General features: G+C 50.9%; 4 protein-coding genes across 4 annotated transcripts; 2 read left to right on the forward strand and 2 right to left on the reverse strand.

Annotated features, from left to right (window-relative positions):
* Positions 1–152: 152 nt before the first annotated feature.
* STEHIDRAFT_130487 (aspartyl aminopeptidase) lies at positions 153–2,144 on the forward strand (the record flags this gene model as incomplete). Its single annotated transcript, XM_007303067.1, has 10 exons — positions 153–278; positions 341–396; positions 450–549; positions 605–809; positions 885–1,125; positions 1,179–1,265; positions 1,321–1,418; positions 1,497–1,815; positions 1,879–1,915; positions 1,989–2,144. The coding sequence occupies 10 exons, from the start codon at positions 153–155 to the stop codon at positions 2,142–2,144; spliced, it is 1,425 nt and encodes a 474-aa protein (XP_007303129.1).
* Positions 2,145–2,392: 248 nt separating this feature from the next.
* On the reverse strand, positions 2,393–3,828 carry STEHIDRAFT_130488 (Brix-domain-containing protein; the record flags this gene model as incomplete). Its single annotated transcript, XM_007303068.1, has 7 exons — positions 2,393–2,574; positions 2,639–2,712; positions 2,797–3,052; positions 3,119–3,251; positions 3,335–3,444; positions 3,569–3,758; positions 3,826–3,828. The coding sequence occupies 7 exons, from the start codon at positions 3,826–3,828 to the stop codon at positions 2,393–2,395; spliced, it is 948 nt and encodes a 315-aa protein (XP_007303130.1).
* Positions 3,829–4,317: 489 nt separating this feature from the next.
* STEHIDRAFT_167838 (DUF625-domain-containing protein) lies at positions 4,318–13,376 on the forward strand (the record flags this gene model as incomplete). Its single annotated transcript, XM_007303069.1, has 24 exons — positions 4,318–4,392; positions 4,498–4,599; positions 4,661–4,694; positions 4,759–4,778; positions 4,843–4,867; positions 4,929–4,944; positions 5,022–5,043; positions 5,106–5,274; positions 5,331–5,688; positions 7,670–8,171; positions 8,229–8,400; positions 8,460–8,585; positions 8,644–8,822; positions 8,888–8,984; positions 9,044–9,121; positions 9,182–10,017; positions 10,090–10,228; positions 10,290–10,463; positions 10,527–10,696; positions 10,769–10,959; positions 11,023–12,772; positions 12,834–12,886; positions 12,991–13,071; positions 13,178–13,376. The coding sequence occupies 21 exons, from the start codon at positions 4,318–4,320 to the stop codon at positions 11,969–11,971; spliced, it is 4,434 nt and encodes a 1,477-aa protein (XP_007303131.1). The 3' UTR covers positions 11,972–12,772; positions 12,834–12,886; positions 12,991–13,071; positions 13,178–13,376.
* Positions 13,377–14,064: 688 nt separating this feature from the next.
* Positions 14,065–15,769, reverse strand: STEHIDRAFT_54159 (uncharacterized protein; the record flags this gene model as incomplete). The annotated part of the gene is made up of 4 exons (XM_007302251.1): positions 14,065–14,519; positions 14,573–14,602; positions 14,667–14,829; positions 14,888–15,769. 4 exons carry the CDS (start codon positions 15,767–15,769, stop codon positions 14,065–14,067), a joined length of 1,530 nt encoding a protein of 509 aa, XP_007302313.1.
* Positions 15,770–17,251: the final 1,482 nt, after the last annotated feature.

The following is a 17,251-nucleotide window of genomic DNA, read 5'->3' on the forward strand; positions in this document are numbered from 1 at the left end:
AAAGCTTGCTGCCGTAATCGTCTTTACGTGCCACGATCGAGATCAGGATTCCCACGAATGTTTAAATGGCCGCAAAGGTGGCGCGCATGTATACCAAAGTCCATCACGTCCCCTCTAGGATTGCTACCTCCCGCACTCTTCGTCGCACGATAATGATGTTGTCCACGTCTGGTCCAGAAGCCGCTACCAGGCTGCTCTCTTTTGTCAACGCATCGCCTACTCCGTATCATGCTGTCCACAATGCTGCTACAAAGCTTGAGAAGGCCGGCTTCACAAAGGTTCGTCTACTCCGAATCGAGTGCAGAACGGCGAGAGTCTTATCGTGTGGGTGCGTGAGCAGGTTAGAGAAAGGGACGATTGGAATGTGAAGCCTGGTGGAAAGTACTACTTCACAAGGTACGTTGTCCTTGGATTCATCGGACGGCATCATATGCTCATGCGATATGCAGGAACCAGGCTTCTCTCCTTGCGTTCACCATTCCCCAGAAATGGCAGCCTGGTACAGGTGTATCCATCGTCGCCACTCACGTCGACAGTCCTAACCTCAGGGTATGGCAATCATCTTTCTTTTCCTCGATGTCCATATACTCATGCCAGTCAAAAGATCCGACCAGTCTCGAAGAAGACTGGCTCTGGTTACCTCCAAGTTGGTGTTGAGACCTATGGCGGAGGTCTCTGGCACACTTGGTTCGACAGGGATCTTTCGCTGGCGGGTCGTGTCGTCGTCGCGAACAAAGAGTCGGGCTTCACTTCGAAACTGATCAAAATCGACAGGCCTTTGCTTCGAGTACCCACACTAGCTATACACCGTAGGCAAATTCTCGACCTCCGCTCTACCTCCGCCATGATTACTTATAGCCATTTTTCAATTGAACCATTATTAGTGGACCGAAACTCTGCGGCTGACTTCAAGTTCAACCCCGAGTCTGAATTTATCCCCATTCTCGGACTCGTCGCTTCAGAGCTCAACGCAGCTAAGGATGGAACACAGGATAAGTCTTCTTCAGAGCAGAAGGAAGAAAAGCACGATGCTACCAGCATCCAGAAATATCATCACTCGTCCCTGCTCTCCGTCCTTGCCGAAGAGCTGTCAGTCCAACCAGAGGAGATCCATGATTTCGAGCTGTACGTCCACCGCTATCCATAGAAGCTTTTGACTATAACATGGTTTAATACAGGCAGTTATATGACACTCAGCTCAGTCAATTTGGAGGGTTGAACAACGAGTTTATCTTCAGTCCTAGGATGGACAATCAGTTCTCTTCGTCAGTGATTCAGACAACACGACATTGAACCGACTGCTGACATTTTTTGACCTAGTTTCTGCGCTGTCGACGCGTTGGCAAATTTCGTCTCTGCATCGTCCTTTCCCACCCTAGAAGGCAACGTCAACTGCATCGCACTCTTTAACCATGAAGGTAGGGGTCTTCAGTCACCGTCCTACCTTTCATACTTGCTCTCCCGTGATTCTTACAATATTTCTCTCATTCTACAAGAGATTGGCTCGGTGTCCTCCACCGGCGCAGAATCTACTCTTATCCCCTCCCTTCTTGAACGATTATCCCCAACCCCGGCCCTCCTATCCCAATCTATCGCGAAGTCCTTCCTCCTTTCTTGCGACGTCTCGCACGCCATCCACCCGAACTACGCCTCCAAGCACGAGGAGAACCACAAGCCAGCTATCAACGGTGGAATTGTGATCAAGACGAACGCGAAGCAGAGGTACGCCACTGATGCGATTACGAGCTTCGTGGTCAGGAGGCTGGTGGAGAAGAAAGGAGGAAAGGTGCAAGAATTTGAGGTTCGGAACGATATGTGCGTAGTCCTTCTTTGTTTTATCATGTGGACGAAGACTGAGGCACTACTGCACGGCTTTAGGGCTTGCGGGTCGACAGTCGGTCCTGGACTCTCCAAAGTGCGTATATAATTTCCATGCCATTTCTCTGACAGGAAGGAAGCCGACTGATCCTTCAACTCGTGTATCACAGCTCGGGTTGCGAACCGTCGACGTCGGTTGTGCCATCCTTTCGATGCACTCCATCCGTGAAACCGCAGGGTCTTACGATGTTCAAAACTGCATCGACCTGTTCTCCTCCCTGTTCGAAGGATTCGCAGAGATTGATGCGCAATTGGTTGTGGACTGAGCTCGTCAAATCTCTAGCAGTATTTGTAGCAGTAAGATACGATACCGATCGAGAGATCATTGCTCGATGCAATGCAAATACAAAACATGGTTTTTGGAGCATGAATGGTGCACATGTCTGAATAATGATACAGCCTGAGGTGATAATCGAAAGCAAGTGATGATGTAGCGGTACTTTTGAAGCCTGAAGCAGAAACGACGAATAGCAGAACAACGACTTGTGGTAGTGCGAACCACGTCGCACACCGTTCACCGTCTGGCCTTTTTCTTCGGGTTCTCCTCTTCGGTTTCTTGGCTCTTTTCGGCACGTCGTGAGCCTCCAACCGGCGTCGACAACAGACTCCTTTTCTTTGCGGTTCGGGAGTACGTTGAGAGTACCCATTCGCGCTCAGCTTCACTCTGCTCAATTGTGCCCTGGCGAATCTCGTATGCTGACGGGAGAGAACGCTCAGCATAAGTGCACAAGATGGAAAACAGGTAAGTGACAGAACTCACGCTTCATTTCGAATCGCGGACCTACTTCCGCCAATTGAACCTGCTTCGGTGGGATCTTCAAGAAGACGTGGTGCCTGTATACAGGAATCCACATTTAGATCACCCTCGTACCTCTTCTCTGGAGACAAAAAATGAGGCCCTGATGAATAGACGCTCACCTGAACGAGATGAAATCATTATCGTTTGAGAACGTCATTATCCTTTTACTGTCCTCCTTCGGTACAGGGAACAGGTACTTCAGACAGTCCCGCATCCTCTCCCCTAATTTGGAGCTGAAGTTCTCGAAGATTAGATGTGGGTACTGTTCAGAGACGGTGGAGGAGTTATAATTGGGGATGTCGTGGCGAAGGTTTACGTTGTGGAGTGTGAAGTAGACAGTAGGGCCATGAGGAAAGTGGGAGACGATCATTGCGTCTGCGGGAATGGATGAGAGCACTGTTAACAGGTGAAACAGCACGATGAGCGACAGCGCAGACGTACCTGGTACACCACGATGTTCATGTAAGACAATCAAGTCCGTGACTTCGTTTGCTCGACATGCCTCCGCCAGCTCCTTCACAACATAGTTTCCTCTATTTATTCGATGTGAGTTTGGGAATACGAGCCTCATCTCCTGAACACAGAGCCATTGACATCAGTAATTATGTCGACCTGTACTGCGTCGTATTAGGCGAATGTGTAGGGAAGAGTACACACCTTCGAAAATTGCAACAACTTTGAACTTGGGTCTCTTGACGTCGTGACCACGATCTTAGGGTCCATGATCCCTGCCCTCGAGTACTCACTATCTACGTGTGTTGTTGGATCTAAATATGGCCAATACGGATTCAGAGCAATGTCAGCCAGCATTTCTTCCTTCCCACTCTATCCAACTTCTCCCTTCACACCAGTACTTCTGAGGATAGAGAATTCGAAGAAAAGTAGACGCACCTGTCTGTGCCTGGTCAAAAGCGAGGTCGTTCCCTAATCCTTGTGCATCCTTCCTAAGTTCGGTAGGTAAAGCTTTGCCACTGGCAAGAGCATCTTTCAGCTGTTGTTTCCGCTGATATGTCTGCCGTTCTTGAGCTTCGAGAGATTTTGCATAGACGTATTGCCGACGCTCTCGTGTTTGTCTACGAAGCTACAGCAGCATAAGAACCAGATAATTTCATAAGAAGATATTGAACACAAGTAAATAGGCTACGTACCATGGTGTGGAGATGTTCTGAAAGCAAGGAGAAGCTGGGAGATGGTGAGGAACTCGGTGTGGCGAGGAGACAGGACTATCGCAACTTGCGGACCCTAGTTCGAGGTTAGGCTCAAAACGAAAGTTTGGCGCACCTTGGGGTTGGATTTGGACGCGTCAACAATTGTCAACAACGCGTCCGAGCGGCTCCCCCGTCGATTACACCTCATCATCTCCTGCACCGCGAACTCGTTTCTGTCGCCAGTGGCATCGCTGTTTGGCTCACTATAACCCTTGACTACTTACTCGCCGAATCCTCTGTAGTCTTGTCATTTTCTCTGATCGTCACGTTTTCAGGCTCCAGTGGTGTCAGAATCTTCAGGCTCGATCTGAGGTGCCTCAGCCTGATTACACTGGTCTATCCATCTAAAAGTACTCTAATCTGTCTATCCACCCAAAGCTTTGCGCACTCGCACTATCCAACTACACTGAGCTTTGGACCAGACGGACAGTCATGTCTCAACAGCCTAGGCACTGGTTAATGAAAGCTGAGCCCGATTCTCGTGTCGTAAAAGGCAGAGATGTCAAGGTAAAGTCTAAGCCTGCCCGAAACGTCTTTGTTGCTCACGTAGTTGATCCCATGTCTCTATCGTCATCTCGCCAATTCTCTCATTTTTGTCGACTCCCAACTTAGTTTAGTGTCGACGATTTCGAGGCTGCGGGGACTACACCCTGGGAAGGCGTTCGGAATCATGAGGCGAAGAATCTCATGAAGAGCATGAAAGCTGGGGATAAGGTATATCCAATCAGGCTGGGTCTTATGCTAGTTAGTACGAGCTGTCGAACCGCGCGTGTAGGTTTTGTTCTATCACTCGAACTGCAAGACCCCCGGTAGGCACCTAACTATTGTGTTGGTCAAAACGTTCCTGTTGCTGACTGGACATGGGTGTTGAAGGCATCGCAGGTCTCGCAGAGGTTCGTCTTCAACGCTCTTGATTCCGGGAACGAATCGACATATTCAGCCAGTCTTTCCGTACAGGTGTCGAAGGAGGCGTACCCCGATTGTGAGCATCTCGATTCGAATTGCCTAAACCTATACACTAACACATATAATCACTTGTGTAGATACAGCCTGGGATGTGTGAGCAAGCCCGGCATCATCATAGACAAATATTACCGTGCGAGCTAATCACCTACACCCCCTGTTACGGTAAACAGAAAGCATCCATACTTTGACCCTGTGCGCAATCAATCTTCTACTATGCTAGGAAGAACCAGTTTGACCGATACCACGTTGCGCAGAAATCAGATGAAAAAGAGCCGAAATGGTATATGGTTGACGTGAAATTTGTCTCTCGGGCACCGCACTTCGTTCCCCTGGCGCTCTTGAAAACCATCGCCGGCGGGGACTCGTCAGATCCCCCAGACGAGATCGGCTACATCGGGAAGCAGGGCGTCAAGGCTATCAAAGGTGCGTCGTCGTCGTGGGTTGCTGCGTGGAAAGGTAAACTGAGCTGCCCCATACAGAAATGGCTCTTGTCAACCGAGGACGACTGAGCGTGCAACCTGTGGAGGAGGGAGCTTGGGATGTTGTCAAGTTACTGGCAGAAAAGGGTGGTTGGACAGAAGCTGCTCTCGGAATCAGTACAAAAGGCAAAGGGAGGGCAAAGACTACAGCGTCAGACAAACCAAAGCCAAAGCCAAAAACCAAATCAAAGAAGGAGAAGCAAGCTGACGAGGATGAAGAGGTTAGCGAGGATGATCCTAGGGATGGGCAGATGAAGTCGTCTGCCATCAATTCCAAGGGGAAGAAACGGAAGGCAAAGGACGAGGATGAGGTTCACGATGATTCGCAGCCTTTGCGGAGATCTACGCGTGCAAGAAAGTGAGTGAAACTGGGCGTGAGTTGGCCCAAGCCTGGATACTGTGGCATGGGGACCAGACTATTCGCAGAGATGGTTACGTTGAAGTGATGCGATTATGTTGCCTGCGTGGAACCTTTTGGCCCTTTCATATCTGAACCCTAGCGTTGGAAGAGGAGTAGTGTCCGGTGAGTGACACATCCTGACCAGGTGAGACATCTGTGACAAACAGGGGAGCAGATCCGAAGAACGATGGGATGTCATCTCAGAAATCTCAAAAATCTGAGATTGGCTGGCAAGGATGGACTTCGCCGAGCGTAAAGGTAATCGCCGGGCAGCGATGACCTCCGGTGGCCCTGGAAATTCCCATCCTGTTGCGGTAATGGGCACTGGAGGTCATCGCATGCCTTGCTGGTCAAACATGGACTCCGAAGGTCATGACTCATTGTTTCGCCATTATGGCCTCGTGTGCCCACTGGAGTTCAGCGTAGCACCAAGACCGTATAACGATGAACAGGGCAAAACACCATACGACCACGAAAGGTCAGTTTCAAGGCCTATGGTCCGGAGGAATCACCGGCCATATCCCATTCTTTTATTTGCATGCAATCTACGCGTCGGTGGCTAACTTACTCTTCGTGGCCGCCGCTGGATATTCAACGGTGATAGAAAACCTCTAGGGCCTTCGTGTGAGAGATTTTACTTCGTGATAGGGCTCATAGCCTAGTCCTGCGTTCTGCTACGGTGCAAAGTATTAAAATAGACCTGCTCGTCGACGGCATCGAAGATAACTACACATCCCCCGTACCGGCGCGTCAGCCAATCGGAACAGTCGGAAGAGGTCCGAAGGTGGTCCTGCCTCGGTCCGGTCTCGGTAACTCTCCGCCCGTTCTAGGATTTCCGGATCTTGACCTCCTCCTCGATAGGCTCCGGGACGCGAGTGAGTATATATACTCGCGCTCTGCTCGCCGACTTTCCCTTGATCTTCTTCAGGCTGTTGTTACATCGTCGACATTTGCTCTCTGTCCGTTATCCCTTGACTACTTATAAGCTAGGGCCGGTCTCTCTCAGGCTCGTCTGTCTTTGAACTTCGTGGCAAACTCTAGTCTCGTGCTCTGGCTGCCTCTGTGTGTCTGTCAGATCTGGTGCTTGATCTTACCATCTTAGTTGACTCTCGGGTATTTCAACTGTAGTGTAATCATATTGTATTTATTTTGCCATACATACAAATCATCATAATATAATTTTTGCCATCACTGAGTACTGAGGGGTTAGCGTGAGCATTGAACAATTGGAAAGAATATAAAGATTAAATTCAATGGTATGCGAGACATTGTGCCATTATAGAGAAGAAATGACCATCCATGATCATCCATGGCCATGTAATGTCATAATGGTTTGTGTTGGCCATGCCCCGCCGACATGGGCTGGCATGGTCTTTTCTGGTCAGGCATCATCCGACGGGCAACGACAGACAACACGAACGCATCCTGGTCGGAATTATATCTGGAAGGTTTACTTGACCTGGACCGACCTCCCGAGGTCCCGATTTGCCGTCGTTGTATGAGATGATGCTAGGTTTTTTTCCATTGCCTCCCATGGTTCGACTTGTCGGGCCAGGACCTTTCCTGGTCCGCTTTTCAGGATTTCCCTGATGGTCCGAGTTTCACGCCATGAGGAAGTCTAAATTACATGACGATCGATGTTGCTAATCTAGAGCTTGTGTCGACCGAGCGAGTCTTCACCTGCACATTGCTTTGAATGGTCGGTAGTTTCTAGTGGAGCCATAGAGACAGGGAGTAGCAAGGAGCAACAGAGAGCAAGCAGGATGGACTCCGCGAAGACAAAGAGGCTGAAAGAGGTGAAACGCCAGGCATGGAAATTACCGGATTTGGCACGGGGCCACGCGGAGGGACGCGTGTTCGCGGAAACGCGGTTGACGGCGACGACGACCGTCTCGACGCCGCTCTGTCTGTTTATTCACTCGCTTCCGCCCTGAAACAGCGGGCCGACATCGCGCCCGACACCCCAGCCATCCCTCATGAGCAGCACAGACGCTGCACCGACAACTTCTTCCGAACCACCCCCACAGGAACTTTCAAAGCCCCAGCCGAACCCCCAAGACCCATCTTCACCCTCAGCCACAACCGTTCCGTCTTCCGATGTGGCCCAATCCGAACCGGAGACATCTCCTGCCGTCGCGCCCTCCGATGTCGACCCTATCACTGTCGTAGCCCCCACCAATGTCGAAAATGTCGACCGCCAGATAGACGTGTCCGCGCCAGGGAACGCGCAGGATGGTGTAGGTCACGGGGCGATCAACGGAGAAGGTGGGGCGCAGGAGATAGTCATCGGCCATGACAGTTCCGCAGACGAGGGGCAGCATTGGTATCAGGAAGGCGACAACCACGAGCTGAAGCGCGTCAAAGTCTGTCTTTCCTTCTTCTTCTTCTTCTTCTCCTCGCCACTTGCCTCGTGCTGCCTATACGGTCGATGCCAAATCGACGTATATATAGATGCCAATCTGGTCGCGTGTGCGTGTTATGTTGACTTGCGATTGCAGGTGTACGAACTCATCAACGCAAGATGGATCGACCAAGGAACTGCATTCTGTTTCGGACATTATGACGAGAACACCGGCGATGCGCTTCTTGTTGCACGGGCTGAGGCAAGCTACAGCGAAGTCATCTTGCAGACGGCTATTCGTTCCAGTGACGTCTATCAACGGCAGCAAGGTATCTCCTTTTGAACTTGAGTGAAAGTTCCCGGTACTCATGCCGCATTCTCCGACCAGATACATTAATTGTGTGGACAGAACCCGATGGCCAGGACTACGCGCTTAGTTTCCAGGATCCAGAAGGTTGTCAGGAAGTTTGGAGTTTCATTCTTGAGGTGCAACGCATCCATAGCACATCTGCTGGTGAGTAATCGGCATCCAGTCTTTGCCATCCTATGCTTTAATATGGTTCGCTCCCCAGAATCCTCCTCGCCTTTTGCTGGACCCGACTCCGGATCCATCACTACCGGCAGTATTATTCGATCCGGTCACCTACCTTCGCCAGCTCTCGGCATCATCCTTGAGATAGACAAGGCGATTAAGGCCCTGTCCCGAACGACCGTCATCAGAGAGAAGATTTGCGAGTACATTCAAAGAGCGGTCCGTAGCCAGGCTTTTCCATCTGCTCTGGTCGACAAAACTCATAATGTCCATCTTACATCCAGGATTACCTCAAATCAATGATCGATGTGATGAGCCAGGCGGAGGACCTAGAGAGCCTTGACAATCTCCACGCTCTATGCACTCTAATGCAGACAATTCGTAAGTCCGGCGGCGACACGTCCCGCACATCGTACTCATTGCGCTGGTTTGTATCGCAGTCACCATGAATGATCACGCCATGTACGAACACATCCTCGAGGATGATATCTTCTTCGGTGTTGTCGGAATGCTGGAATGTGCGAGAAATTGTCTGTTCATTTGGACCATCGCCGACTTACTTTCTACGTTATCCTTAGATGATCCCGAGTTCCCAACTCACAAGGCTAACTACCGTGAATTCCTACGTCAAACGACACACTTCCACGAGCCTGTTCCCATCAGCGATCCCATCATATCAAAGAAGATTCACCATACATACCGCCTCCAATTTTTGAAGGATGTTGCGCTCGCCCGTATACTTGACGACTCGACCTTCAATGTGCTCAACTCGTGCATCATCTTCAACCAGATCGATATCATTGCCCACTTTCAGGGCGACCCTAGGTTGCTAAGGGATATCGTATCACTGTTCACAGCGCCGGAGGATGTGGCCTTTAAAAAGGAGAAGGATTCGATGAAGATGGACGTGGATGAACCGAGCAGTCCAAGGGTGGGTGGACAGAGTCCCAAACCAGTAGCAAATGGAGCTACTCCTAATGGGTCGGCGGGCGACGATGTATCACTGGCGCAGCGGCGGCGTGAGGTCGTTCTCCTCGTCCAACAATTATGTATTATGGGTAAGAACGTTCAACTTCCCGCCCGGATGTCGCTGTTCAAGTGCCTCGTCGATCGCGGTATCATTCACGCTGTTCAGTGGGCCCTCGCGCAACCGGAGACTACTGAACAGGGGAAGCGGATGATTTCAGTGGCAGGCGAAGTCCTCATTACCCTGTTGGACCATGATGTGAATGGTGTGCGAGAGCATATCGTGAGACAGAATGAAGAAGTTGGGGCGGGGTCGAAGGGGGAGTCGTTGCTCAACTTGCTGTGTGTGATGATGGTGAGAAGTAAAGATCTGGCGGTGCAGACTTTGGTCGGCGATGCTTTGAGAATGGTCCTGGAGATGCCCACACCGGACAGTAATGATCCTGTGGTCTGTCTTTTTGTCTATTGTTTTTCGTCCCTGCGCTTACTGATACTTACGCGACTCCATCACGCTGTGTAGCAGATGCCGACGAAGCTGTTCTCAAGACTCAAAGACGAGGCCAAGATCGAGAAGTTCTTGGATAACTTCTACCAGACTTCTTCTATCGACACACTCCTTAAACCTATTCTCGATATACCTGAACCCAACCACTGTACTGGTAATTCAAACATGCTTTCCTCACTGCGCTAGTGACTGACGTCTGACTCCCCGTGGTACAGAATCCGATCTCGTCTTTACCCGGGAACGCACGAACCTTTATCTATCTTTATGCGACTTGCTATCCACTTTCGCTTTGCAACATTCATACCGAAGTCACTTCACGATGATCAAGCACTCCGTCTCCCTCCACCTCATCACCTTGCTCCACTGCAAAGATAAGCACTTACGCCTCGGTACGTCCCTTATGTTTATCGACCGGCGACATAAGGCCTTCAATGGCTTATTTTATCTTACAGCCGCGTTGCGCTACTTCAGAGTACATCTCAAACGACGGAATAAGCACTTCAATGGGCATCTCATTAAACTCGGCGTGTTCAAGGCATTGCTGGATCTCACACTGGAAGAATCACACCGTGATACGCTCATCAACTCATGTTGTCTTGAGCTCTTCGATACCATCCGCGCAGTACGTTCCTTTACTCCGTGCTCCATTGAACGTTTGACTCAGCTTGAAATTATTACCTTCGTTCTTGGTCAGAGTCACACCCACGAAGCTTACAGAGACATTTTCACTCACTTGATGACCACTCACGAGGGTCTTGTCCGACAACTTTCGGAGACGAAGTTCGCGGGGCCTGCGTTTGCTGGTCTGATCAGCAGATGGGAGATGGCCGCTGATACCTCCCATAAGGAAGATCAGAAATCTCTCGATCTCTCGTCGTTCTCAAAGTAGGACCACCCATTTCCAACCCGTAAAGACCGCATATACTGACATTTTCAATTCTCCATTAGTACATTCGACATCCGACGCGTCGAGGAAGAGTCGGAAGACAGCTACTTCAATGGCGACGACGACGACGACGAAGACGATATCGATTCCCCACCTCCACCACTCCCCCTCACCCTGCCCAACTTGCCCAACCTCTCACCACGGCAACACAAACCGAAACCCCAAACACGGAACTGGCCAAAACGCGCTATCGGACAACAAAAACGCCCTATCACACCCAGTCCACGGGGACTCCAGATCCCTCGCTCGCCTTCCATCGACATGCTTATGGAGTACGGGGATGAGGACGAGGATTTGAGTCCCGTTGGCACGATTGCGAGCGTGAATCATGAGGAGGACAAGAACAAGGATCGGGAGGCGTTCGTTCCGAGCCCGACACCTTCACCAGATTTGAGACCGGTCGCGAGTGGTGATAAGGAGGCCCCGCCAGCGACGCCGCGCATCTCTCATCGTCACCTATCCACGAAGAGGTCAAGAGACGACCTCGAGAGAAGTGCAGCAGATGCCGGAACAGACGGAGATTCTGAGGAGGACGTAGGAATGATTGGACCCATGCCACTATCACCTTCGGAAGAAAAGTCGAGTGGGTTCACACCCTTGAGACCAGAAAAGAGGAGAAGGCAGGATGATGAGGACGAGGACGACATGATATTGGAGAGGTTGGCGACGCGGGGGAAGAGATCGTCGGTTGGCGGTGGCGAGAGCCCCAATCCTGGACGCCAAAGCCCTGGCAAGGGTGGCGGCAAGGACGAGGGCACTGTGGCAGCTGGTGGAGCTGCATTAGTGAAGGCAGCGGGAGGAGGTGGAGACGACAGCCCAGGACAAGGTGGTGGTCCCAAGAAGATCAAGTTGAAGTTTGGGTCCGCAGGGATGGCTGTGGCGTCATCTTCACCTTCGCCTGCGCCGGAATCGCGTTCAGAACCTGGCACGAAAGACGGTGATACTGGCTGAGGGTGTCGAATTCACGGTGTGTTGGTAGATTCGGACCGTAGTTGCGTGCTGCGTGGTTGTTTTGTTCACTACCTTCGTTTTGCCATTCTTTGCTCCTCATACGTCCATGTTATTCGATTCTCTCGCTTGTTGTTTTCTTCAACGTTTGTTCTCCTTCCACCTTTTGTCGCAAATTTCACGATGTGTGAGTGCTGTACTTATATACGTCTATGCGTATGCCATGCAGCAAACTATGAGAATATGCTCGATGAAACATACTGTTGGGGTGGTTCTTATCGCGCAATGGCAATCGAGAAACGGTATGTCGAGTGGGTACAAAAGCCGTTAAATATAAATGCATTTATGATCCACAATGTCCAGCGACATGCAAGTCCTGTCGAACGAAACATGTACATCCACACCTCAAGCAAAAAGAAAGCACGTAGTAGAATGACTATAGTACAACTCCGACCCTTCCACGATAACAACTACTCATCGAAGACCTCGCGAACGCAGCTCACAGATGATCTCATACAACAACACGACCACGCAGTGCCCTAGGAAAAGTACAATCCAGCCACCGATGAGACATCTGCAAATCGAAGGCAGGGGGGAGGGCAGGAGCAAGGGCTATCACTACAGACGGGCGTCACAGATTCGTAAAACAAGGGGCCAGGATGTTGCCGTCTAGGCAGTGATATACCAGGCAAAGTTGCGTTGCAGTATGGGAATCGTCGGGATTACCAGTAGATGTGACGCTCGACGGTGCGCTGCTTGGGACGGGTATAGACTGTGCGCTTCACACGGGTGACGGTAGGGTACCTAATAAGCGAGGTGCGTCACCGTTAGCCAGGGCAAGGCCCTCCAGGGACGACCTTCTCACCAGGCATGGTAAATCTCGTTGGGCTCAAACTGGACTTCGACTATCTGGCGACCCTGCATAGCGAGAGAACAAAAGGATTAGCATAACCGTCGGATGGCTCACGTGGGCAGGGACAATAGGGGTTTGGAATGAGATGAAGAAATGGAACTGAACTTACAGCGTAGTCGATGTGCGATCCGACAACGAGGCCTTCTTTCCGCCCGTAGGCACCGTGATTGACGGCGACGATATCACCGGGCTGGAGAGGGGCGTGTACACGTAGCATGACGAACCGTGCGAACAAATACCAAGAAAATCCGTCGACTTGAGAACCGTGAAGAGTAGACCAACCCAATGCTACTTACAATGATGTCCTCCGATGCAGCTACTGGTGGGCCTGGGGCGACAACGGCCTGCTGATAGGTGGTGAGGTGAGACATTGAGGTCGCTTGAAGTGAGTAGTGGAGGAGAAGGAGAATAAATGAAGAAAAGGCTTGAGGTGCTTGAGGGAGGGGAGTCTTGAGGAGGACGGCGGGGTCGATGAGCTGGAGATAATCAGTGAAGTGGAGCAGGCGCGATGATGTACAGCTGCGAGGTTTATATGCGATTTTTACATGGCCCGGGCGTGGAAAGTCAGGGCAGAAGGTCCGCTATGGAAATTGGAAACACAAGGTAAACACGAGGCCTTCATTCTGTCGGGCTTGTCAACAGATTCAGGCTCTTTGTTGCTGGACTAGGACAATAGGTATGCTTGGAAGTCTGAAAAATGAATTGTTGGAGACAGTGTGAGAAGCCAGAACAGTACTGCAGACCATGACACTTCGTATATATTTTCTATCCAGTGAACGAGCAAAAAGAGCAGATTTACAGCGTTTACGTCTGAGCGGGCGCATGGCTTCCTCATTGTGTGGAACGTGGTGATAAAATCCAGGGAGGTCGAAACTCGAGGCAGTCAAGGAGCGCGTCGGTCGGCTGCGTATAGCTGCATGCACCGCAACAGACAGAGAGCATGAAGGTAGGAGACAAGAAAGTCATCGACTCGGCGGAGGCAATTCATGGACTTTGATAATCTTGTATGCGGTTGGCAATTTCTACCCCGCTCTAGCCGATCGCGAGCCAAGTCGCGATGTACAGTACACTCTACGATACACTCCGATAGTACACTGCTCTCCATAAATAAAAACCGGACCCACAGACGTATCCAAGGAGTGAGGATCAGACATGCTCCCTCGGCCAAGCAAGCACCAGGTGATCAAACTCTCCCTCTGAACCATCCTCTGATCACATCTCTTATGCGTACTACCCCTAGCCCACTCATGCCCCCTTCCACGCTACCCATTCCCACAGATCTTTCCCCGTCCTCGGTCAATAGCGGCCCATGATTGTCTCCTCCAGGGCTTCCTAGATCATGCGACCTCTGCTTAATACCCTTCAAAATATCCTCGCCGCTGTCTTCGTAGGCCTTCGCTAACTCGACGTCGAGTGTGTAATAAGGCCGTCGGACGGCGTAAGGTGCCACACCATTGAACCTCCGCACAAGGCTGTTGAGTTCCTCGAGCGCACGATGGTGGTATGAACGCTCTCGCTCCTCCCACTCCGCATCCCGTAAACGTTGAATATCCGTGACGGTGTACGAGGGTATGAGAGCTGGTGGACCCAACGTTAACGTTCTAATTGCACGCCTCGTCCAGGCTTCACGGACGATGCCTGCAAGTTGTAAGTACCGAAGAACGTATGTAGTCTCAAATAGATATACGTACCTCGAAATGACGTGACAGCAGTCTCAAGTTCTGGAAACAAATGCAAACAGACTGCTAAGGTACCAGTTTCCAGAGTGAGGTAATCAGACAGTACCTTGCTGGAACTCGACCCAAGGCGGAGCCGCTCCTTGTCGTTTCACGATACGATTCATGAGAAACTCTTCCCGTCCGATAAATGGATTCCCTTCATCGTTCTGACGTCCAATGGGCTTTCCTCTCCCTTTGATGTTTCTAAAATGGCCCTGTAATCTAGCACGCTACGACTAGGATCAGCCGGCGATTCATACTCATGAGAGGCATATACTAAAGACACACCTCTATTCGATCCTCTACAAGACCTTGCCATCCCCTCATGCTAGTAGGATTCGGGTTACCACCTGCCTGCCCCTGGCCCCTGATACCTAAGCGATAGTCCAAGGTGGACTCTCGTGCTTTAGTCAGTCGACCCACCGCCTGCGCCCGCTTCTTCGAGGCTAGCTCCTTGCGTCGCAGGCGATCGTCCGCAGAAAGTTCAGAGGCAGTCGGCTTGGGCTTGGAAGATGAGGGAGGTATACGACCGTACTTAACGGATGCCTGGGATGTCGCGTGAGACGGAGCTTTGTACGTGGTATGCCATGGTCTGTGTCCTTCCACGGCGGGAATGAGAGGCTTGTTCGCCCAGACGTCTGGGTTGGATACAGGTCGCGAAGGGTCTCCGCTTTGATGAGCCTGAGATGCAGCGAACGAAGCCGGGTTCAGATCCTCAGCACTGAGTCTATCAGCCAAAGCCGACGCAGTACTCGTAGATGAGGTGGCTTCGTCTGGCGCAGGAGAAGTAACAGGTCGACTGGAAGAGGAAAGTTTGGGTGGGGCCTGCCTTAGTTTTTCGTCGGCAGTTCGAATGGAGCCCGTACGCAAGGGCTTGTACTTGTCCACCAACATGCGAAGAACGGCGTCTTCCATCGACTCTTCACCCGTCCAGTTCTCATACTCGCGCGCGACCGGGGGAAGCCTCGGAGGTGGTCTAGGATTTTGTTGCTCCTCAGCTTCTTCCTCGATAGCTTCTGCGAAAAGTTTCGCGCTGGCGCTATGGTCTCGCTGAGATTGGTTGTATCGTGTGGCGCTCCATGAGAGCTGACGTCGGCAGGGTGGGAAGCTGTTGAAGAAGTGGCGACTACCTGAGGTGCGTATGGAATGGATCAGACGGCGAGGGGACATAAAATTAATGGCAAAAAGGCTAGCAAGAATTATTCGAAAGGAAGGTTGCTCAAGGAGCGCAAGTTGAAGCTCAAGGTGGGTCACCGGTCACCGCTACTCCAGCGCTTACTAATCACGGCATCTCCCGGTTTTTGACCTTTCTTGCGGCGTTCGGAAAATCACTGCACTTGCCTTCCACCACGTCCATGAAAATCCTTGCTCGCAGGCGACCACATTATAATATGTTTAGAGGAATCATCTGTCGGCCTTGACTGACTGCTTGCCATCTCTCGCTCCGACATAGTCTACTGAATGCTCAGGGTTCATCAAGGCACATTCTCGAGCTCTACTACATCAGGTGTCGCCCTGTTTCTGACAAGCCTCATGCTCTTAGCAACTCTTTGCAATCAGTCATTGACTTTCTTACCGTTCTCCTTTGGCCCTCAGGTGGTGTTATGCGGAGATATATGTTCGGTGGTAGAGCTCTGCGTCGGCTTTGTTTTACGGCCGAAGATGCTCACTTTAGCTCAGGTTATAAAACGGCTCTTTGAAGCAAAGGGACCTCCGATCCATCGAAGGATATAGCTGAACATCCAAATTTACAAGCATATATCCAAGTCACGGATTTAGAGGCTCCCTTTGCGGCGTGTTTGACGGTTTAATCTTCACAGCATATATTCGTCGATCGAGGTCAATAACCCGCGCAGGATCATCTAAACCAGTCGACAATCTAGACAAGTATAGGATAGTCCGTCACGACCATCGTGCGCCACCGGCACCCTTCATCACAGCGCATTTCTTTCGCCATTTGCTTGCTATACTGCTCATTCGAACGTCATTTCATATACCGCAACACGATCTCGCCTCATGCAGCCTGATGGACTTGATCGCCGCATTTATCGCGCTATCGAGGACACTTCCAACAGTCTTCCAAGATTCGTGAAACTCAGCTGTCAATCAAATCACCCTCTGGCAATATCTCTGTCTTGCTCTCCTCCGCTGCTATGCACGATGCATCTACATTCCCATTCACGCGTCCAACTTGGGTGGAGGGTTACTAATGGCCAACAAATCGCCGGTGATCTAGTACGGCTTGGTAACTCGACCTCGAAGAGTACGACCTCCCCTCGCTGTGTTTCTCCAGAAGGGCTAGCCCGTCAAGCTGTCTTGGCTTCAAAGACACAGGACACCACCATCAGGCATCGCTTTCCCTACGATGAGAAAGGACAGACCGCAAGGTTTGATGAATGGACCAATTGAATACACAAGGAGGTACGCCGCATATATCGTGCTCATGCATCGGATCTCTTTTAACCACCCTTACAGATTCTGTCCTGACAATGCCAGCATACATGAATGAATCAAGTCATCACCGCAGCACGAAACCTTATAGCGGAGGACGATCCTTTCGGTTTCTGTTCACCTAGTCGACGACCAGACTCGACGCCTCCCCAAATTCTGCTCCCGAGGGTAACCATATGTGTACCAACTACTAGTCGACTA

Source organism: Stereum hirsutum (genome assembly GCF_000264905.1).
Source record: "Stereum hirsutum FP-91666 SS1 unplaced genomic scaffold STEHIscaffold_5, whole genome shotgun sequence".
Taxonomy (NCBI): Eukaryota; Fungi; Basidiomycota; class Agaricomycetes; order Russulales; family Stereaceae; genus Stereum; species Stereum hirsutum.